At 34.2% G+C, this 24,100-nt stretch overlaps 1 protein-coding gene across 1 annotated transcript in view; it reads left to right on the top strand.

Annotated features, from left to right (window-relative positions):
- LOC109544944 overlaps nucleotides 1-24,100 on the top strand; it is a 92,527-nt gene that overhangs the window by 966 nt on the left and 67,461 nt on the right. The window contains exons 2-3 of the mRNA XM_048667271.1: nucleotides 14,609-14,739; nucleotides 15,365-15,498. Coding sequence (XP_048523228.1) covers nucleotides 14,609-14,739; nucleotides 15,365-15,498 — 265 coding nt within the window. The remainder of the gene's footprint in view (nucleotides 1-14,608; nucleotides 14,740-15,364; nucleotides 15,499-24,100) is intronic.

Raw genomic sequence — 24,100 nt, 5'->3', positions numbered from 1 at the left:
TTTTTGGCGGTAATTTTTCTTAGCTTAATTGTTTCCAAACCCATTGCCGCTACTGGCAAGGGGCAAGTGCCACAAGCCTTTTTCTAACAATTTACAAGGATATGGTGGTTTTTCAATGTGTATTTCATCTTCCCGAAGCCCGGTTAAACTCGTCTTTTATTCTTTGAGTTATTTCTACCTTTAGATTTTTCTTGTCTTTTTGTATCATCTAGGTATTGGTGTTGCCAATTATTTGTGTTTTTAACCTGTTTCCTTTCAACCTGACATTCTTCAAGGCATCATTACGATGTTTTAATTTATCAACCCAGTTCCTGTATGTCGTTTCTTATTAAGACGATATCGTCCTCTCGAATTCTTCATGGTTCGAGAAGTTTTCCTAGCGATTATTTCTACAAACCAGCAAGTGCTGTTATAGTTTCATGTTGAGAACGTTCCCCGATTAGTTAAAATGGATATTTCTACTCATATACTTTGCGTCTAGAATATAATGCTTTTTGCAACACACAGAAACGTATCTAAATCTACTTGCTTTAAAAATGGAGACAAACTTATGTTCCCAATGTTCCCAAATAGTTGCCTTAACATTGGAGATTATTTACAAATAATAATGCAAAATAGTAATCTGACTTTTAATTGGCGGAATTGATTAAGATTATTTGCCAAAATTCTCTATTTTTGCTTTTCGGCATTCTAATTCGTACATCCTGGAGCAAACCAAAAATACACTTTGGAAAAATATTAATTAAAGATTTTCGTTGAGGAAAACTTCAGCCATTTCCAGCAGGAACTGTTAGCACATGTAAAACCAACTTGTTCATTCTCGGCCCTTTAATCCACGTTACTTAATAACTTGTATCATTTTCAATTTTAGTTAAGTCTTTCAATACCGGTCACGTATCCCTCGGACAGTTTAAGTAATCACGTAAGTTCGTTGATTAAAACTATTAAGGACATTCGCCCAACCCTGTTATCACAACTTCTAATTGAACAGCGAACGAAGCGTTAATTTTAATTGAGCAGTGTTGCGGCTTAAATTGGAAAGCTGGATATGCTCTCAAAAGCGGCATTTGAATCCGACAGTACTCAGAATGTGCCGCATCTGAGCCTTGAGCATAAATTACGTTGTTTGTGGGAGAAAATCAACAATTAATTTCAGGATAGTTGGGGGCTTAGAAGGGCAATAATTACATGCGTACTAAACATATCTATCAAATACAATTGCGCGCTACAATGAAGCATCCTACTACTACTCAAGCGAATTGCTTCGATAAATTATTTGAAGATTTTTGCGTCAGTTTTGAAGAAACCATGTAAAACATTTTAAAATAGTCTGAGTTTATATATTATTTGTTGGATGTGATCACTTATTATTGTGTATGTGTGGGGAAATCGAAACGTCGAATGTCCGCCTCACGCTTAATAACATTGAGATTCAAAGGGTCCACCCTGGTGATAAAAAGCCGCCCAACTAAAGGGAAAATTAATTTACCAAAAATTACCTATTGATTATCTGAACACCTTTCGAACCCCGATCCGGTGCCTTGTAAATTGATAATCCACGTCTCCAATTAAACGAGCTGGCTGAGCTCGAACGTTATTCATCTCGTGCCAAAGTCGATTGTAAATGAAGGAGGCACTTGCTTTTAAAGATCAAGTGCTTCTGAAATAGATTAGCCTGAAAATATTGACCGATTTCCTCAGCCAACAAGTGGCCGTCGAATTTGAGACGGCGACGTCGCGTGTACAAGTTGCATGTTTGACGAGCGTCACGAGTCGTTGCTAATGAGTTTATTGCATATTAAAGGGATGGTAATGGCCCTCCATGATTTCCGGTTGGTAGGGCTATCAGGAAACTCGAATAGTCCCACATTGACAATAAACTAAACGATGTGTCCGATTTGTTTATGAGTTTAGGTGCGACCAGATTATCTAGATCATTTTGGACGATTCCTGAACGATTTTTCAAACAAAATGCTCTTGAGTTCCAGCAACAACTCAAATTTGCGTCGAAATCACAATCAGTCTGCATCCCCAATCAATCATCTGTGTCAATTCAATGCAATAGAGAAATCAAGGGATCTGCTGCCACCATTTTTTCTAGTGAGTTCAGTTGATTGAGATGAAGAAGTAGTCAATATCGGTTGAAAAGTTTTCCGGCCTGAGAAGAAGTGGACCATTGGGCATTGTTTCTTGACATTTTGAACACATCTGATGTGAATATTATCCAGAGCGATGAAGTAACGGTCGAAGTGGTGATTCGTTTAAAAAAGAACTTTGAAGCAGAAAGTTCCATAATTCCTCAGAGTTGCTAAATTGGGTTTTTTCTCTTTAGACCAAGTCGACTTTCGAACAATGAATTTAGGATTTGGAAGCATAAACACTTAGCGTCAAAAACCAATCGAATGTTGAAAGTTTCAACAATCAAAAGCGCATAAATTCCCTTGTTTTCCTGCTGTTTTACAAATTTCGCTAGCCATATATTAAGATGCCAATATTTATATCTTTTTCAGCTTTAACTGACATAGAAATTCAGATGAATAATAGAGCAACAAGGAAAAGTTGAAAGCAGCAAAAGTTAAAAGCACAAAAAAATTCAAGCTCCCACTTCACATTCAAACATCGAAAGATTTTTTTTTTACTTGTTTACTTGAAAACTATGAGAAATTAATTATTTTAGCAAGAGCGGTTTTTCGTCTGAAAATCTTGGATGAGAGTTTGTGAGTCTTTAGAGCAACATCGAAAAAAACGTTTAAAGAAAAATTTCAAAAAATGATCAGAATTCCCAAAATCGCGTTTTCTCCTTTAAAGCAAGTAACCTTTAAAACCACGAGATTAGGATTTAGAAGCCTTTACCAGCAGGAACATTTAACGCAAGCAAATGAAGGAAATTTGGAAAATTTTAACAATAAAAAGCGCATAGTTGATGTATCATAGTAAATTGTTTACCGGTAGATTTATCAATTTCAAAAGCCATCTTTTAGCGTACTGATTTTTCTACTCACCCAAAGCTTAATTTAACACAAGCTGGGATAAGTAACGGAGTTGCGATCAAAAGATTGGAAACCCGCAGTGATCACCATTGCCTTTGAACTTTCAACATTCAAAGCTCGTTTACTATAAAACTATGAGAAATTGGAAATTTTATGAACGGCAGTTTCTTGTGAGAAAACTCTGTTTAACAATTTGTAAGGCTTTCCAGCAACATTAGAAAAAGATGATTTAAAGACAATTTTTTCAAAATAGTGTTTCTCTTCTTTTCAGCTAGTCGCCTTAGAACTTTTGAACGACGATTAAAATTTCAAAGCATTTACTCGAAGCATAAACAGCGGAAACAGTTATCGTCAGAAATTAAACAAATTTTCAAAATTTGTACAATCAAACACGTTAAATTCCCTTGTTTTCCGTGGGATTTGCAAAATTCGGGAACCATATTTTAGCATACATATTTCTCCACGAAACCGAGCCTTAATTTAACAAATATGCAGATAATTAACGGAGTTACGAGGAAAAGATTGGAACCACACAAAATGATTTCCTTTGCTTCGAATTTCCCAATATTCAATGCTCGTTAACTCTAAACCTATGAGAAAATGGTAATTTTGTCAAGGGCGGTTCTTCTGAGAAAGCCCTGGCTGATTCGCTGTGAGCTTTTTGTACAGCATTAAAAATTGATTTAAAAAAAAATTGAAAAAATTCCCGGATATTGAACATGTTTTTCTCCCTTAAAGCAAGTCAACTTAAGAACAAGTATAAAAACCCATAAACTCGAGTTTTTTCTTTTAACTTTACTATTTAATGTCGCGTTTAAATTAAACTGACTAAAGTTCACATTTTGCATATATTTTTTCTTTGAGATAAGTCACCGCACATAACTTGTGTTAAGTTGTTGTGTTGTTAAATCAGTTATTGACAATTATCACACGCACTTCGGGATAAGTTCTTGAATAAATAATTTAAGCATTTTCTTTGCAGTGGCTTCACTTACAGTTTTTCTTTTAATTTTTAGCGATTTCTACTAGATATTATTTTCAACAAATTATCATATGTCCACCTCGTTTCCGTTCATAGATTAAAGTTGGTTAAAATGTTTTTATAATTGGACAAAGAAGATATTTTGTATGCTTTCCAAAGAAAGTTGCTTTGCAAAATGAAATTTTATGCCTCATTTTTTTAAACTAATCTGAAATAACTGAGATGGCAGAAGGTCGTGTTTCTATTCATCCATTTGATTAGAAGCAAAGAAATTGAAAACATTAAATGAATTAATGACGGTAAAAATATTTTCAGCACTATTTGCTTCTACAAAAAGGCAGGTAGTTGAAAAGATACCCATTTGATACCGTTATTAATTGCTAAACTTGCTGGTCTTTGCTGTAAAAAAGGTTTATTTAAAGTGAAAAGATGATGATAGCGTGATATTTGGCAGGAACAATTGTTGTTTTTATTTTATTGTTTTAATAATATCTAATTGTGAGCTTGAAAAGTTCATTGTCTCATGTTATTGGGATGTTTCATAATGTGTTTTTGTAATATTATTTGAAAATTGCCAATTCCTTTTTAGTACTTAGTAGTTGGCAATGGGAAGCAGGTAAAATGGAAGTGCATGGTAAAGTTAAATGTTGGCCCATGCGTTTTCCAAGACGCAAAAACATTGTCAGTTCTAAGATATATTTTGTTTATTGGCAATTTTTAGACATTGTACTGCTTAGAAAATACGTACCTTCACAAGAAAAATTATTACTTCATAACCCAATAGCTTTGAGGACAAAAAGAAAATAAATTAACTTTTGCCAAAGATGTTGCTTAAAGCATCGTAGGCCTGAAAATATCCGTTTATGGCCGGTAAATCCAGACGTTGCAAGAAGCCACCAACATAAACTTGTCAATACGAACATCATGAAAAGGCCGAAGTTGCGAATTCTTTGAGTTGGTAAAACATAATCGCACAGTTGGTCAGATTGCAAATCGAGAATTTATAAAAATGTTGGTAAGCACTTTTAGATTATTCCATACATTGATAAAATTCAAACGTACATATAAAATAAATTATTGAATTCAAGTAGCAGCTCCCAGTGGCAATATTTAGCTAACAATATTTATCTGAACACTTCATTAGCAGCCGCTCGCATTAAAACACCGCACTACCCTTGATAAGGGGCGACTGAAAGAAATCTGGTTACAGTTAAAATTCTGTCACCTTTACCCCAATGTACGATTTGGAGTGAAATAATCCCCTACAGTTTGGATGGAGTGCTTTTAGCTTTTAGGGGGACGCAAAAAGTGTATTCCACTCGACTTCGCATATCTGGAGCGTAATACAAAAGAGTTTGTTAAGATTGTGTTTTATAATAGTATTAAATTACTCTCTCTGTGTTACTTGCCAGAAAGTATTATGGCTAGGGTCTGAACGAGGCAGAGGGTTTATATTCTGCGAAATTTATTATACAACGTGCAAACAACGAACGTAATTTAATGTTAAGATCAAATTTGCTAACCTCCTGTTCTCAACAGAAACTATACTGAATTTAACGTCTACAATTTAAAAAAAAACCTTCTTCATTTGTATCTAGACGGTGCTAACTTTTAAAGATGCATTTTCCATTGTGCTTCAGCAACAATTTAAAGTAGTTCAATGAGCATTTGGCAATGTGGAAAAACTGCCGTTCGTTTACGCCAACTTTCCGTCCAAGCAGACATTTGTTGGCAAACATGACACTGTTCAAGTGGGTTTGCGGTTAGATTTTCCATTATGGTCTTCAAAACTTACTTGCTTGTAGAGACTTAAAATATGATTAATTGAGTTAAAGTTAAAGAGTTCTGGAACTAAACGGCTTTTGATGACGAAGGTAGGACTCATTTGAACGCAGTTAATTTGAAAGAAACAACCACCAGAACCAGGCAGAGAAAACCATTCAAAAGTTTCACGCAGAAAGAAACTGTGTTTCAACCAATATTTCAAAGAAATAAAATCTTCACCAGAAAATGTTCTTTTGACATCAAAATTCCAATTACCAAATGAGTCTTTTTTCTTTACTATTTTCCAATTTCACTTGATTGAAACTGGTTTAGGAACCCGGTTGAACCGGGTATAGAAATAAATCGGCAGGTTTCTGGGTAATATTAATGCGTAAAATTCATTTGCAGGTGCGATTATTTCCACTCTGGTTTATTTTTTATAAATTTGCCAGTTTCCAGAAATAATAATGTTTTTGCATTTTTGCCTGCTGTAAACTTGTATTTAAATATTGCCTCAAAAAAATTGTTGTTCCGTAGTGGATCTTCAACACTCCACACCCTTTGCGGTTAGCAATTTGCATAATGAAAATCCATGTTTAAAAACACTCCACATCTCTGAACAATAACTCAGCTATAATTACATCGTTATTTACATCAATCTGATAAGATGTTGGAAATGCCTCTTACATTATTCAGCATTGTTTATATCGGATTCGCAGATAAATCCCAATATTCCAGGAATATCACTAATTAATTCAGACCGCGTAACAAAGCCATAGTTTGAGTCTTTTGTAATTAGCGAATCTGAACAGACCTTAGCTTCAGGAACAATTTGAAGGTTCAATTTAAGCTTAAAATAATTATTATAATTAGGCTTTATTCTGTTGATGTTGCCCAAACTAAGATGTTCAGTACACGGGAATGTTTCTTGATCAAATGAAATAGAAAGTGAATTAACATGTTGGCAATTCAGGAAAATTTAGAAAGTTACTTTGTATGGCTTGTTTCTATGCAAAGTTACCGAATCATTATCTTGCCGGTTACAAGTGACCTTCATAGGGAGAAGAAAACTCCATTCCGTAGTCTCTACCAGTTTCACCTCAATTTTTATTTTATTTGCGACATCTATGGGTCGCTGATTACCGATATAAAATTTTACGACAGTTTCAAACGTGATCCAATTTTATTTACCTTGAGGAAATCGCATGCAATATTTCAGCACATGCCCCTAACTTTTATGCAGCGCCGTAAATTGAATATTATCGAACAAGAACTTTTCAAATATTGAGGTGAATAACACGAATTTACCTTCTATGTCTTTTCTGCTGACGATATTTTTCGGCTTCAAAATTATATCCAAGTTTCATTTACTAGTAACAATAACATTTTAGGTGCTTTTTTTAATTAGTCAAACATATGCAAAGGGTTTTTTTGCGTTTTATGCTCCTGCAAACAGTCTTCAGGTTTATTAAAACACGAATTTTTACTGTCAATTATACTTTAGTATTTGTTAAGTGTTGGGGCGTTGCACCATTTAGAAGCTGAGAACAGCCAAAACGTATGAATTCGAAATTTTAACTGAGTATAATAAAGGATTAAATTGCCTTTGCTTTAATGCGAATTTCTTGCTTCTCATATTTAAATAATTTATTCTGTGCGAGGTATTCGATTTATTATTTAAAACTGCGTAATTTTACCGCAAGGGGTTCTTCATAACTGCGGAATAGATTTTCCGCCACGGTGTAATTCAGCTAATAAAAAAAAGCAGAAAAACGAAATTGAAAAAAATTAAAGCCTTTGATAAATATTCAGTTATAATGGGTGTACTATAGGACATTTTGGAAGGTAGAGAATCGCCATGCAGCAACCCATAAAGACATAAATGGAGATTAATGCGTCTCTCTGGTCCTAGAATGCGAGTTTCGCAGTAATTGGACATAGATATGCTCAAACTCTACTTTATCGCTATCTATATTGCCGACCGGGGCTAGATATAGCGCTGAGGCCAATTAGACTATTATATGACTCGAGGTTTTTTCATTTCCAGGCTTATCTGAGCCCGATAGTGGCGAATCCATGAATATTTAAGTTAACGTTTTTGGCTGAATCAAAGCTTTTACCATTAAAGTTAACTTCACCGGATAGTTTTCACGCGTAGATTGGACAGCGCTTTTTGATTGCTATAAAAGGCAAATTTTTCAGTCTTTCAACTCCAACTGCGCTTATAAATCAGAAGTTATGATCACTACGCTGAGAGTAAACGCCAGGAGTTCTAAACATTGTAGCCAATAATGCAGATGAAAAGCAAACAAACACGACATTTCTCTACTGTTCATGTTCAACGTCGACATTCTTGGATATGCCCGATTTAAATATAGATTGAAAATACGCGATTTTCTCGTTAAACTTAAGCATCAAACAGATAACTGCTTATTTCTATTGCCTGCAATAAGATTTAAAAGCGCTCGACTCCGAATAATGATGGCTGAACAAAACGACTTTATCGAAAGACGCCCTTTTCAAACTTTCGAAATTTAAAAGAACCGAAGGTCCGTATTCGATTACGAGAAAAACAAAAAGGGTTGCCATGAAATTGATGGATTTCGAATTTTTCAAGCCAGCGCCGGTTTTGTCTGCTTCCGTTTGCTTGTTTTTCCCACTCACGTTGTTTGCTTAATGCCTGCAATTTGTTTTTAGCTACCATTTGCTACTTAATAGTCACTACCGTATAAACAGTGATATTGTTGATAAGTTTATTAGCTAGAGAATGATGGTCGTTCAGATAATTCCTTTCGTTTTATTGATTGTAAACTTTTTCCATTTGAGACTACACGTTGAACTTGGAAACCCCAAATTGTCGGATGTTTCAGGGCAACAAAGTTTTACCATGACTGTCTTTTCTATTATGAAAATTGCTTAAAAATGGAAGTGCTGAAGAAGTGGAAAAAAATCGTCGTTTGCAACTCGATGACAATTATTATGCTCAAATCTTAGGATCAATTTTCATATAAGGCAAATCCTTGAGGTGAATGCAAAATGTTGCCTGGACGAGTGCTAAAAGCATGGTTTAAATTTGGTATTATCCAGAAGATTATTTAGAAGAAGATCCAGAAGGAATGTAGCAAATAATCATCCAAACCGCATGCAAAAGATCTGCAAGGAATTGTAGAATAGTGAAGTATATCTAAATACTTTATAGTCAGTAGCAATTTATATGAAAGTTATATACCGTGTTTTTAATAAGTGTTCGTTRTTTAGCAGGGCAAATCCTCAGGTTTTCTTAAGATGCAGAGTCCATATACCTAAGCATCGGTCYGTAAGACCTCACTGATCGAGCTGGATCGATTTTAATGTTTGCATTTTTAAGTAATTTTCGAAATCGATGTTTAGACGAAACTTAATATTTGGAGGATTTTCTAACATGTGTAATTTAAATTATTTGATCTTGGTTTTGCCCTTACATTTAGAAGGCGCTACCTTCATCACTTTCTCTCTCTTCTTTCGTGCAGACTTCCATCACATTTTTTAGCAAGAAATTTGGGTGTGAACATTTATTTATATAATATTATGTAATTTATTTTTTAAATAATTGCAAACGAAATAATGCTTTTGAAAAGCACATTAAATTAGTTTGCATGATTAAGCAGACTTAAGTTGTACTTTGAACTGAAGCACTTTGATACTTTTTGTATTTGTACTGTTCATTGTTTATTATCTTTGTATGCGTCATATTTTGTCATATATTTGCCACTGTTTCCACCATTCGCTTTCTCCATAACGTTTGATCCAAGGGTTTTTTGGCAGTAAGCATATTTTGACTTCATTTTCATTTGGGTCGGAGGGCAAACGTATTGAATGCCTGAACGCAAATTACTGAGGAAGAATGTTCACCTTTTTATTCATATATGAATTAGGGTACTAAATGAAATTAGAGCGCTTTGAATTGTATGCTATTTAAGTGTCTCAGTCAAAGTTTGTATGTTTGCGTTAATTTTAACAAAGTAATGAATTATTTAATGTTGTCTAACACTTACAGTTGTCAGGGTACTGCACTGCTTTTTCTGCTGCAACCCAAAAAAATTGTACAACCTCAAGTTAAGTATTTAAAATATACAGGATATCGATCTCCAACATTTACAGTATCTGTCTGAGTAAAGAAAAATGTGAGCTTTACGCGGTTGCAAGCTTGGTTTTTCTGCTCCACACGCAGACTGTGAAATAATAATTCTTACCTTTATAGCCTAGGCAAGTTGCCACTTGATAATTTTTACCGCTCATAGAAGAGAACAGTGTTTAAATGCCCTGCAGCTTTAATTCGAATTGCATAAAAATTTTATTTTTGGCAAATTTGTCAATGGGCACCAATAATCAATGATTTCGCTCTGCTACAGTCTGGCAAATAAAGACATCATATTTCTGTTCAATCACAAGTAGCCATTAGATATTTTTCCAGTTTAGGAAAAGAAAATATCTGAGAATTCCACTCGAATTAAAGCCAAATCTGATGTTTGGTAGCTTTGTAAAAGCCAGCCAAAAAAATGACGGTTTACACAACTCTCCAAAAACAACTTGAACTTGGACAACAACAACTTGGACCTGAAACTTTCAAAATGCACAGATAATTTCATAGTCTAAAAAACAGTTGGGTTTGAGTGTTTGATTCAAATGGTATTCAATTCGAATTTGTACGATAGCTGTAAATGCTGGTAGAGAACTCAACGTTTTCTTGAAACTGCAAGTTCTCCGATAAAACCTTGCAATTTCTAGTATAACACAAGTAGCTTAGTACTTAATCTTCTTGCAGTATATAGGACACAATTGAGTCTAGAAAACCTGAAAATTTCATTTAAGTCCCACTGAATCTTGATTTGTGCAAGCATTGTAAATTTTAGACTAAAAAAAAATTTCTCGCAACTGCGAAAGTTATATTCTAGTCTAGGGCAAGCAGCAACTTGAAGCATTTACATGCCACAGAAGACACTTCAAAAACACTTGATTCACTTGATTTTCTTGCTTAAAAATGTCATGAAAGCATTCACGAAAGCTTTATGACTCTTCAAAGGAGATAAAGCGACTATTGCTCTCTAGATGTAAGATCCAAATCGAAATCAAATTTAAGTTCCTCATGTTATAAAACCCGCTAGAGAGCAACTTTCGTCCAAATATTGCTTTTACTCCATTGTACATACTTTCCTGACTGTTTTTCTAGTTTACAAACTAGAAACTGATGATGGTGGAAAACAYCGAAACGTATTTTAATTGATAAATAGACAATAAATGACTGAAGCCCAGGAATTKATTTTGATTTGGAATTGCTTTTACTTCAAAAATTACTTAGAAAATATTGAAATTAATATATTWACCTTATAGCTTGATAAAAACTTTTTACCCTAAAAACACCTGAGGAATCGCTCTGTGAAATATCGGAAACTTATTACAAAACACTCGGTATACTCGCAGCTTGACTTTTGTGAATATTTCACGCCTAGACTCTTAGATTTTACGCAAAGATTTTTACGCAAAAGGTTTCCTGAAGGCAGGAAGCAGGGGGGATTTTTCTTTAGCTTTTATCACGCTCATTTGTGCAGTGTGGATCAATTCAGAAAACCAACTGCCAACAGTATCCAGAGCTTTACAAAAACAAAAAAAATGCAGACTGTTGCAAAACTGGCCGCTTGACAGCGAAGTTTTGATTACATTTTTGAAAATGCTCCTGTAGTCGTAAAATTTATAACAATATGAAACGCGCATAAATTTATCTTCCTTGTTGAAGGCTCTAAATGGGTGCAATTTTCTAGATTGGATACGTGGTCAATCTATGATGCGTTGCTTATTACAGGCTAGAAAATTTTGGGCAAGTTAACGTGAAGCTGCCGAAGAAGGTGAACGCTGCCGCATCTGAACAACTGATTTCTGCTTGCATACTGAAGACAGTGCAACAATTAATTTCGTGTCAAGTTTCATGGAAAGAAGCTCCAGAACCACGCATAACATATAAGATTTCCAGCTCTTTAATCTGACCAGTATCAAGTCGTCGCTTAAATAAACTATTAACTTTTTACATTGAAGTTTTCCGTTAAAACAAATACTGAACACTCATGTAAGGCCAGGCTATGAGCGAAAATTGAGAAGCTTTGTGATAAATTGTGCATACTTTAAATGCAACTAATGCGACAACAGTACGTGTTGATATGCAGATATTAATCTCATGGCTTTTGGATCTCAATTGAGACATTTAATCGACAAATTCTGAAGTTGCCTGGAATGATTACAGCGACGAATTTATAGTTCCATCAGCATGACCACTTTTTTGTACTTTCGTTTAAGGCATGTTTCATCTTTGTTGATTTAGGCAACAATAAGCTATAGGTATTTAGGAGAAAAACTACCAGCTCTAGTCTTTGCAGGAACATTTCAACCCTGTCTAATCTCAGTGTCTGGTTGATGGTAAAGCAAGCTGGACATTCGAAAACTTCTCATACTCTGGCTGCTGTTTTCTGACAAGAACAATTGCAGACCAATGAAAGTCAGTGAACTGTTTCCTCATAAATCCAATGTTAGATAAATGTCACAGCTAATGCCCAACTAATAACGGGGCTTTACACATCAGGGGCTAATTAAGTAAGTTCGACCTCATCCTGTCCTGGTGCAATTCCCCTTGGTGGCTTGTCTGCAGAATGCGACAGGTCAAGCACATGTTTGATCAGATTAACATGCAAAACGTCATACAGCATGTTGTTCGCTATCAACGTGTGTAGAGTCATAATCGTTTCGAATCGAATCGATGATATAATTATAATCAAGCTATAGCGGAACAATGAATCTATTATTGCCGACCCTAAAATGCATGAATGTGTTTGTTGGTAAATAACAGGAATAATTAACACGGTAACGGTCCAACTACACAATTCCGGGACGGCATGATTTATGATATGATATATGTCTGTTGTCCGGACATGCAAAAACGGATAATTGTTTCTCTGTCTGGGAGCCAGATGCTATTTCGTATTTAAGTAAATTATGATACTGTTCTGATATATTTTGCACAGTTGTTGGATCCGTTCCCAGAAGGGCAACAAAACATGCCCGAAATTAAAAACAAACAGCGTATATTAGGGGCTGGTTTTAATGGATGTTATCTGGGTCGAAATTTGCTGAAAGTCCTCACGTTGTTTCACTCCATTCAGCTATTTGCAATCACAGTCATTAAATTCCCCCAAACAACCATTAAATATCAATTTGGCACCTGCGAAAACTATGCGGAAGTGTTTTCAAAACTGCCGATTTAAACTTAATTATTAATATATCTAAACTCTTTTTAGCAACTAATTTCATTTTATTTTAGTTTTTATTAAGTTTAATTAGTTATACGTCCGGTATCGCACATAGAAAATGTTACTTTCGGAGGATTTTTTATCAAATTAAGTAAAAAATCTTCAAACAAGTGCGGAACTTAGTATTTGCTAGCTGGAATCAACTAATTTTTTTCAAGTTGATGCACCAATATTTTCTGGACATTTTCGAGCCATTTCTAAAACCTTGTAGCATTCATAGTTTTTGCGCAAAAAAATATTTATGTTTCCTTCCTATTTTACAATTTCAGACTTTAACTGCAAATGTCATAAAACGTGATGCTGTCTTATGATAATTTAATTATCAAGCGTTTGTTCATAAGTTAAATTTCGCTTATGAAAAATATTCTTTCAGAACTAAAATTCGCAAATTACGAAGGAAACAATTTTTTTTCTTGTGCAAAAATCAGTTTTGATGACACGAATGCAAAGCATATGATAATGCTAAGCTGGTGGAGTTTTTAGATGATGGAACTCAACGATACACTTTCTAGTACTTGGAGCGCTCATTATTGAGTTTAGTCGCCAAAAATTAATCAAAATAACTGACTCATCTATTAAGTTGCGGCTTTGCCCATAAATAATGCAACCAGAATGTTTAATATTCTGCTGTACAGAAGCAATTTGTTACAAAAAAGAGCGCTGCAATTTCCTGCGAATAAATAAAATTGGATTATATCTGAACGGCCGTAAAATTTTATATAGCTTATGAACAGACCCATATAGATCGAAAATAAACCATAAGCTAGGCAAAGTATGCAATAAAATTCCGTAATTTGAGCGCAAATTCCAGTAGGTATCAAAATAGTATTATCATGCTTATATTGTCTGCTGAAAATGGATATTTCAGAAGGGCTGGATCTAGTTTTAATCCAATTTCATTTAAATATAATCGATCGTTGGATGAATGTCTCCATTATTATTTGGTTTGTTCTTTCAACTGCTCGTCCGCGGTCAATATATATTTTTTACATCCTTATTATCTTTGAATGATTTCTTATAGAACTAGTTTTACATGAGCTCTCTGAAATTGCACTTGTGACATTCAAGAAAAAGAAAACGTCGTAAAGTCATGCATTGAGCACATCGATCTCTCGACTAGAATTCACTTTCAATTTTAAATTTTGTTGATGTTTTACACTAGCTTCAACGATTTTCTTTCTCTTTTGGAATAACTTATTGCAATTTATTAATATTGTGCCGGAATGTTAATGTACTAATCTACCTCTTAGTTCAAAAAGGATCATCATTTTCGCGTTTTTTGCCCGACAAAAATATTACTTCTCTTATAGTTTGCACAACACACTTGCTTTGTGTTCAAATGATCCTAAATGGTACACCAAAGCATATGATAAAGTTGTCAGCAGGAGCAAAGCATTCTCTCCATCAAGAGAAATCGAAAAGTCGGAAAATATTTTAATACCTCATTGAATATGCTCTTTTTGCAATTGAGCCCGACTTTATAAATATTTTCGCGTAATTTAAATAATAAAAGCGTATTCTCTGTTTTTTCTTTGCAGGCCGTTCACGAATTCTCTGGAGTCCGTCTTCCCCTTCAGCCATACACTGGAAGCCATGCCGTTTTTATGTATTCCACAGCTTCGGACGGTAACGTCACGTTGCAGCTCAAAGAGCCCGATGATCTCGACAGGTAAGTGGTGGTTTTATGATTTTATCATGACTCCTCTTAAATTTGCCAGAAAAGTTTAATGGAAGTTTGGATTTTAACGTGCCACGTTTCGGTTTATGGCCTGAGAGTGTCTAATTACAACCATTTGCCAGAAGAGTAATATATTTAACATGGCAAAAAGTTTCTGAAGCATGTCGCTAAAATTAACAATAATCAGCTCACATGCAGGGTGACTCAAAATAAGTATTGGTTGATATTAGTAAAGCAAAATAATGGATGGATCGGGCGATGTTGCTGGTCAACAATTACAAAACTGCCTTAATATTACGTTGTATGTAATATAAAGTTAAGGCGATTAATGTTAATTAGATCACGGAATCAACTAAATAACGAAAGTGCTAAAGTGAGGTTTTACGGTTTTATTATTAGTGATTAGAGCGGAATTTGTCTGGAAACATCCCTATCTGTTTCGTTTTATTTGATCCAGACGCCTTGGTTTTATATCCGATTTAGCAGATGGAGCCGTCAAAATAATATGATCAATTCTCGCTGTAACTCTTCGCTTGACTTTCTGGTCCGGTTAATCGATTTTTCTCAGTCAATATGGTTTTGCTGTCAGCTATTATTTCGGATGTTTATTATTCAGGAATAGCCTGGCGGTCATGCTGGCACGATTACAAGAAGACTCTTCGTTTTCCATCTACACCCAGGACACGGATATTCTGTCGGATGGAGGTATCGACGTTCTGCTCGGTCCGGGCAGCTCTGGAGAAAATTCCGGTAAGTACCATTTGAAAATGCCAATTTACATGCGAGAAGGTCAGTAGATGGATTTTAAATCCAGAAGTTCTTTGCAGCAAGTCAAAATGTCGCTTATCTCGGTTTTGTAAGCCACTTTTTGAATACTGGCTGATTTCTGCATCAGAAAGTAACCCTTAACGGCGCATTGTATCGCCTTATAATAAAAAAATCAAATATTAGGAAGGTTATTATGTCTGGAACTATGATAAAAGCAATCCAAATGGGAAATGCATTGTCGATGTACTAAAAGCAGACAGTTTGAACAGCGGGATTTTGACTAAAATATTCGACTAGTCGTAAACTGCTTCTTTTGTATTCGACATAATCAATTTCTACTCAGGTTTAGGCAGTAGTAAGTAGCTGCACACTCCAGTTCTGATCAATGAAAGGCAGCAAATTTGTCAACTCCTTTTAAGGCTTTACTCCATTGAGATCAATAAATTCTTTTGTTATTGCTGGTCTGCAAAGCAGTGGGAAACTTTAAAAGCTTCAATAGACCCTTAACGGTTCATATATTTTATCAAAGTTTTTTGTTTCTCGTTGAAAAACTCTCGTTTTTATGTGATTTGTGCCCACTATTTCGTGTGATTTCAGAAACACGTTATTAAAAAGGGGAAAATTCCAATATCACCGGATCTGAACCCACTAGAGAGCTTGCAAAGGCTCCTTGTCACTATTGCTTCAATTGCATTAAAAACTTGCAAACTGAAAAAAATTTGTATAAAATGTGGTCCTAACCGTATTTGAAACTTTATATATTTATTTGCTTATATCCAGTCCCTATCTGCAGATCACGTGACTATAACACCATAATGTACTGGAATTCGTACCTTTCATACAGCAGATCAATACTTAGAAGAGATAATTATGAAATGCGTACTAGTTTCTTTCAAAATTGTTTATAGTCGTAGATAAGTTCTATATTGTTGAGGCGGATTCATTTTTTTACAGACTTCTTGTTGGGTATTTCGCCTCAAAAATTTTTGTCTTTAAAAAAGACAGAATTTCCTCACGTCTTTTATTACAGACTTTTATTACAGATACTGCAGTATATGAAAATTCGATCTGATAATTCGTCTGTGCAAATTGTCAGTTATGTGAGTTTGACTTAATCTCATGTTTAAATTAATAAAGGTAATGTTAATTAATAATTTTGGTGTATGTTTCTTTGGTCTACTTCAGATTTTAGCATAGGTAACCATGTATGACTTAAATTAAATGAACATGAAGCAACACAATTATTTTGATTTAGTAAAATTAGCGGGCTTTTTTTAATTTAACGTTTTTTTGTAGATTGTTCTTTTGTTAAAATTGTAGAATTATTCCATTGAATTTTATAGCAATTATCAAATGCATGTTCACTATACACCTTAGGTACGCCATTTTCACTTAATATAGATTCTTTACAACGATCGAGGAATTCAAATTTGCTATCACCTGCTTCTAGTTCTTATCGGGCCCAGCTGTAACCACTACTTGGCTGGAGCCATTTAAAATACCGATTTTTTTCAGATTTCAAATAATCGCCTTTTTGTTGGCAATATCGGGTTCTCCAATCGTTTCTCTACAAAAAAATGTGTACTTGGATCAAGTCGATAGCTCTCACCGTAGATACTTCTAAATAAAAGAAGTTTTTGATCAAAGTTTGAATAAAACCAAATTTAAGAAACATCATATTCATTAGGCACTTTAAGAACTACTTTAAACCAAATTTTTAAACTCTGTAAAGTCTTTGACAACTATTATTTCTTAATAATTGTTCAAACTTAATTTTTCTGACTTTCTTTAGGAAATATCGGCGAACGAGACATTGCCAACAGACAAGCGATATTTGAATACCCAAAAAAATGTTTGATGTAAATGACTCGAGTCTATAGGCTGAACTTTACGTGAATTGAATCTTTACGTTCGCCTTCACTCTTTATCTTGATTACTTTAGCCAGTGGAAAACAACTGACGATATTAAATGTGCTGTTAGAGCTTCGTTTAAACGAGTTTTTCAGCATGTGCCACCGGCAGTGCTTTTTTATTTGTTTGCGTTACTGTTTCTTATTCATTACTATATTCATGAATTTATTTGTTTATTTAATGTTCTAATTGTGTTTCAGTTAATATCATCACATCGTGTATTGCTATAACTTTATGATTCAGTTTTGCGAATCACATTTCAAGGCATCCCAATACACAAGACGTGAAATGTTGACTGTTTTATGACACTAGTGTACGTCGTTTATGGGCGTCATTTTACTCACATATGTTTCCGTGATAATTACGTCGATAGGACGTGAGAAAATTGATTAGTTAGACGTGAATGACTGCGGCTTTTTCACGTAAATATCACGTCGATTGGTGCTGACTCAGCTTGTTTTTACATCATATTCAGATCTTAGGACTACAGAAAACAGTATTTTATTTGCAAACGAATTACGGAAAACACAAGTTGCACTGGTAAAATAAAATCACATTTTCATGTAATTTAAGAACCTCAGGAAAGTATCTCGGAAGTAAACTCGCTTTATTCAGAGTAATACGAATTTGCAATTGCGTTTTCTATGTGTGATCACACATCGTACTGTTCCAACCCTTGCCTAGGTGTGATTTTTCCGACCAATCTATAAATTTTAAAGTAAAAATCGATTTGAGATGATTTCAGGGAAAAACGATGCAAAATTTATCAAGCAGCCATTATTGAATTAGACGAGTAGATATTTTCCGACAAGAGCAGCATAACGCACAACTCTGAGCACCCATTTCAATTCCCGCTCTTTATACTTGCAAATGTACATTCGTCGGAATCCAATTCTACAAGCGGACGGAAGACACGTCCATTCCAAAAACTGAAAACTAAATCCTTTCGTATGCGGGCTCGTTTCGTTTAAGTTAAAGAAGCACGATTCTGGCATTCTGGAAACTTTGAGCGCTCCTAACTGAAAGTTAAATGTTCTGAGGTAAAAAGCGAGAGCAAAGCAGCAATTTTAAGTTGTTATGATCGCTTCGTTACGTCCCGGTTTCATGTGGGAAACGTTTTCAAAGCCGACTTCTTTGTGACTGAGGTAATTGCGGAAACAATTAACGTGGCCTGCAGATTAGGCTTTTGTTCCAAACGAAATGTTTGCGTTTTTGCTGCTCATGTCAGATTTTACACTTGAGATAATTAATTGCTCAGTTCAACCAGCTGGTGGTGAAGAGATGAAAATACTGCTCATATTTTTGAAACTTTTCTTTAAGGCGCACAAATGAAAATATACAGGGTATCCACAATCCCGTGCCAACAAATAAATAGAGTATTAAGGCTTGAACAACGTGTTTGCCTCATGTTCAGAGTATTTAATGAAAATTGATAAAGTGCTCTGTTTGGTTTAACGTGCCAGCTGTTTTGCCATAAATCAAGTCATTTATATTAAAATAAAATGTATCTGTAATGTGGAATAGACCGCAATGAGGTTGAAAATATATTTACAGCTATTCTCATTTTGAGCGCTCTTGCATCGACTTGACAAAGAAGCTTAGGACGAATCCTCAAATTTTTCACAAACTAATGCTTCTATCTAATAAAAAGAACCTGTGTGGATGCAACAAAATAGTTTACTGGCAGTTTCTTTCAATTAAATAGTTTTCGTACAGTTGTAGATGTTACTAATTAAAACTAATGAGTTTTTCGAGCTTTTAGGCCGCCTAAAAATCCGAAAAGATTACTAGTTTGAAATAGTAGCGATGAAAGCTACACGCTTTTGCTTCGAATTGTGCTCTATTAGGGATAGCTTTGAATAAATTTGGAAAGTTATAAAAATTTATTGCACATTATCAAATTTCCGTAAAATATTGAATTTTGCAAAGTTTCAGGTCTTTGCACAACTTTACATAGTTGAGAGGTGATTTGATCATTTAAGTTTATAAAAAATTAAGAAAAAATCACAGTACCAAGCGACAAAACCGTGTTTCCATTGTCAGGAGAAAACGATGAAAGTCATGGACTAATTCCTATTAACAAACACAAACATCCATCGATGTTCCCAAAAACGGCATATTCTTCAATATTATGAAATTGATCTGAAACCAGGAATTCAAACAAAGTAATTTTCAAAAATGTTCGAACTTTTTCTTTACCGCCTGTTTTTCAGTTGAAAAACTTTGTGTCTTATTAAGAACATTCCCAGGAAAAATGAAATGCCTTATTATTACAGTTAATGACAGCAAAATTAAATTTTTCTTTAAACAATTTTTTTCAATAACTTTAAACAAGAGTAAAGGTAAATATTTAACATGTCGAGCTTTTGTTACTATCTGCACCTATTTTAGCATTAAATCTGATATAAATTAACATCGGCACAGCACTAGTGATTTCAATGGAAGGAAAATATTTCGAATTTACCCATTAAACTTATTAAAAGTTATTTAAATTAAATTAATTTTAATGTAATTAGAGGTGGCTTGTTTTGATATCATTGTATTAATCCATTATCAACATTTCCACCTTTCGAAAAGCTATTTTGTTTAGTTTTAACAATTTTTGTTATACATTCAAAATTTCAATTTGTATACAAAACTTTTCAGTTCATCAAAATCATCAGCCTAATGTTTTCCGTGAACATTTAATTAAAGCATTTTAAATTTGAAAGAAGCGGCCAAAACAGAAAACCCGTTTTATTATATTTATCTATTTTGACAAGCCGGACATAAAACCATCTAAGATATAGTTTTCTAACCTGTTTCCCAGTACATACTTGCAGGCTTTCAATAAAATTTTACAGTATATTATTTTTCCACAAAGAACGAAAACAATTTCCACACTAGCACAAACATAAGGTTCAGTTTACCAAAGCCTGTAATGAAAAGCTTCGTTATTTTAGACAAAGCGTGATCTCCAACTAAATTGCGGGATCAGTGTCTGATCTATTTTCTTATTTGAAACATTATTTTCAACCTCTACAAGGAAATATTAGACAATAAACGGTTTAATGGAAAAGCTTTTCAATGTTGTTCGCATGATGCTGCTGAAGTACCCGATTAATATAAAGCAAATATTAATTTTTAATTGCTTTTAATAGTTTTTCTGTGCATATTCATAGAATCTAAATTAGTTACGTAAATATTTGATTTTGTTGTATTGTGCTGTGATTGGCGTACACACTAAAGATCATCCAATTAATTGCGCTGAAAAATTGATTGAGTTGTAAGCATTTTTTCAAGCCGCCGGTAAGTTCTCAAATGCGCCAACTGAAATTCCGTAACGTCAGAATCAGAAGTCGGCTTCGTTCATTCCTTTGAGTGGATCACAAATTGGGTGGAAATGTATTTCAATTTTACATCGCAACTTGAATAGTTCAACTTTAGCGTTTCGGGCGTATTTCTCGAAATATTTTTGCTTCGACGTTCTTCGAAGCAGGCACGTCCATCGCGAACGTCTAACTTGCAACTAAATCGTCTCATTTTATTCGAACTGGCAAAACTCAAATTCTATGGGATTATCATTCTATTCAAGTATTATATCTTCGTAACTATGCTTCTAGAAAATGTGAGTTCTGTCTAGCAATAAAAAAAGTTTTTGAGCTTTTATTCTAATCGACTTGAAGTTTGCTGTAAGGTGGGTTGCTCCGAAAATGTCGCCATCTATAAACCGATGAGCCGCAATGCGACAAAAACAACATCTAAGAAGCAAGAATGTCGTTATTACTTCGCGTTTTTACATTTTGTTGTTATTTTTAGACCGCCACACTAAATATAAACATAATTTTTCAGGCTTAGATTTAATAAAAGATAATATTCTTCAATCTTTTTTATCTGTTTTTGTCATTAAGGCGAATATTTTGCAATAATGCAGGATTGAATCCGAATTTTAATTCCGCTTTAATATTAACAAATTAAAACATGCAGCTAGCTACCCAACACCTCGTCCGGCGTTTTCATTAGGCTTTGCATTGTAAACGTTCGCATTTTGTGAATAATGAAACGTTTTTCAAATCCATTTGGAATCTCCTTTTTAATATTTTACCATAATGCCTCAAAGTTCCATTTAAAAGTATAAAGAATGCAAGAACTTTTGCAGCTCGCTCATTTTTTACCTAATGCAATTATAATAATATAATCCTTCAGCAAACCAAAAACCGTTTTCGATTAGTTCTTGCGATGTGCAAGTTGGGCAAAATAGATAGTTTCCGCTTTGTTGCTCTCTACTTTATGGCGGCGATTAATTATATTAATTGTTTTGTTAAATTACTAGATATTTTATTTTTATATATGGCACACTGCTGACTATATCGCAAATGTATGTGGAAAACAATGGAAGGAGAATTTTTGGTATGCAACTAATTACAGTAGCGAGTTTAATATAATTAGGCAAATTAAATAATGTGCATATCCGAAATAACTACGCACGAATGTTGATAGATGGTGGGAATTTAATTAAACTTGTTATTCCAATTTCAAAAAACATGCTCTTAACTAACATTATCAGCCAGATAATAATATATTCGAATGTTTATTAAAATAGATTAAATTATTTAAATGTTGTTTGCGTTCAAATCGAAAAATAAAGCCTACAAACCGGATATAATTGACTTAGAGCGAGGGAGCAAAAAATTAATTAGTGTTAAGCAGGTTTTTAGGATTGTCCCCGTGGATATTTTGTAGGAATTTGCAATTTTTATAAAAATTAAATAATTAATGAAGATTAAATTATATCAAAACTTTTAGCGTATTTACACGCAAACGAAGGCGCGTCTTTGATATACTGAATTTATTCCTAGTGGATGCTTGGCACCGTAGAATGAAAAGGACTTAATCCCTTCTGATTTTCCCTGATTGTCCATTACGAAATTATGCTGTAATTTAAAAAAAATATTACAAATTTCTGCCTTCCTATGTGAGCATTTCAGTCGTGCTAACGTGTTTTGAATTTTTGGAAAAAGTTCCGTTTGACTTTCAAAAAAAAACTCTTACAGCTCGTTCAGTAAAAAGGCAAATATAGCATCGCAAGCGAAACTCGAAGCAAATTTTATTTAATTAACTCCTCAAACACAGCCAGGAATTGACGAGAAAAACTTATAAGTGGAAAAAGTTAATACCGGTATACTTTCAGGAATAATATTTATTTAAACCATAAATCTCTAATTAAATTTTGTATTTGATGTTTGCTGACTTATTCGCGACACACCCCAGTTTTATGCGGAATATGCGGCAGATTATGAATTACTAACTACGTTAGGTACATTTTGCTCATTTTGTATAATTGAAGCTTTTAAAACAGGCAAAAAAAACACTACCTAGATAATCAATTGCGGAGAACCGGAACACCGTTCGAAATACCTAAAATCGTATATTCCGCTTCGTCGAACGGAAGAGCGTGGTTTCAGCAGGCAAAAAAACCCTGAACAAGTTTAAACAGTTTTATAACTACCCCGCCCATTCGGACTAATGATAAAGTGCATGCCCGATTTATTTGCAAAGCGAAATTTGTTTGCGGCTTGTGGAAGACAGTTCGCGTTCCCGATATAACTAGACTCATTATTTTCAACCACTTTTTTATAGGCCATCATTATTAAATAAGCACGAGATTTTCGCTGAACAATTACTTTCAGTTTTTTAGTTGTTAGTTTTTAAGTTTTTTCAGTTGTTGCATGCTTGTAAGTGCAAGCAACGCACGGAAGATTTTTAATCAGTGTTTCAAATTTGTACACCTATGTAAAATACTAATTTTTTGTAACTATTATCATTGATTCGCTTTATTAAACACTTTCTACACTTAATTGTCATAATATGGAGACAAGATCCCAATCTATTGGAATAAATATTTAGTTATTTATTCAAAACTCTCATTCTGCACATACGAAAAACATTTTTTTCTGCGGCAGCAAAAATCTGCACATAATTGCTTTCTGGTCAATTGCCATTCCTCATTTTATTAGTGCTGTGAACCGTGGATAAACAGAATCAGCCATCCTCCATAATCCATTACTGTCAACTAAAGCTGGTTTTTTGCCGAATGTTTTTCTTATCAATTTGATTATACCACACTTTCCATCAAAATGTAAAAAAGTGTTTTAAATTATCAAAAGCAGTTTCACATCCTAAAATATTTACCATAGAAAGAAGTTAATGAGACCACGGATGCTCCTGTTTTTTTAATTAATTTTACACATTCGGAAAGAAGAAACTCTTGACTTCCACTTAAGCCCTCTTCTGTCGAAAAATACCTGAGCAACTTTCCATTAACTCTATTGACAAGTAAGATGAAAGTTTTTTTTGCCACATCATTTCCATCGTCTTGTAGGTTAACACCGTATAAGAATGCTATTTTATCTTATATTATCCTAATGGAAATTTCATCAGAAATGAGGGACAAATATGTCGGTTTCCTTCAAAAGTTTACATAATTTTTTCAGAAGTTTTTTTCTAATGCCAGGATCACCATTTACGTTCTCAAATCAGTTGCTGGTAGATGGAGCTTCAATGAAGCAAACCTGTTTCAAAAACTTATCGAACATTGTTATATGCTTTGGGAGAAAAAAGGCGGAAGGCTTCCTCAGTTCAGCGAACTTTTTGCTTATTTTTGTGCAAATTAAAATGCCCTGAGATTCCTCTA

This window comes from Dendroctonus ponderosae, unplaced genomic scaffold (genome assembly GCF_020466585.1).
Source record: "Dendroctonus ponderosae isolate FM_Combo_2020 unplaced genomic scaffold, Dpon_F_20191213v2 Dpon_F_20191213_6, whole genome shotgun sequence".
NCBI classification, from domain to species: Eukaryota; Metazoa; Arthropoda; class Insecta; order Coleoptera; family Curculionidae; genus Dendroctonus; species Dendroctonus ponderosae.
The sequence above is the reverse complement of the archived record's forward strand: the minus strand, read 5'-3'. Positions and strand labels throughout refer to the sequence as shown.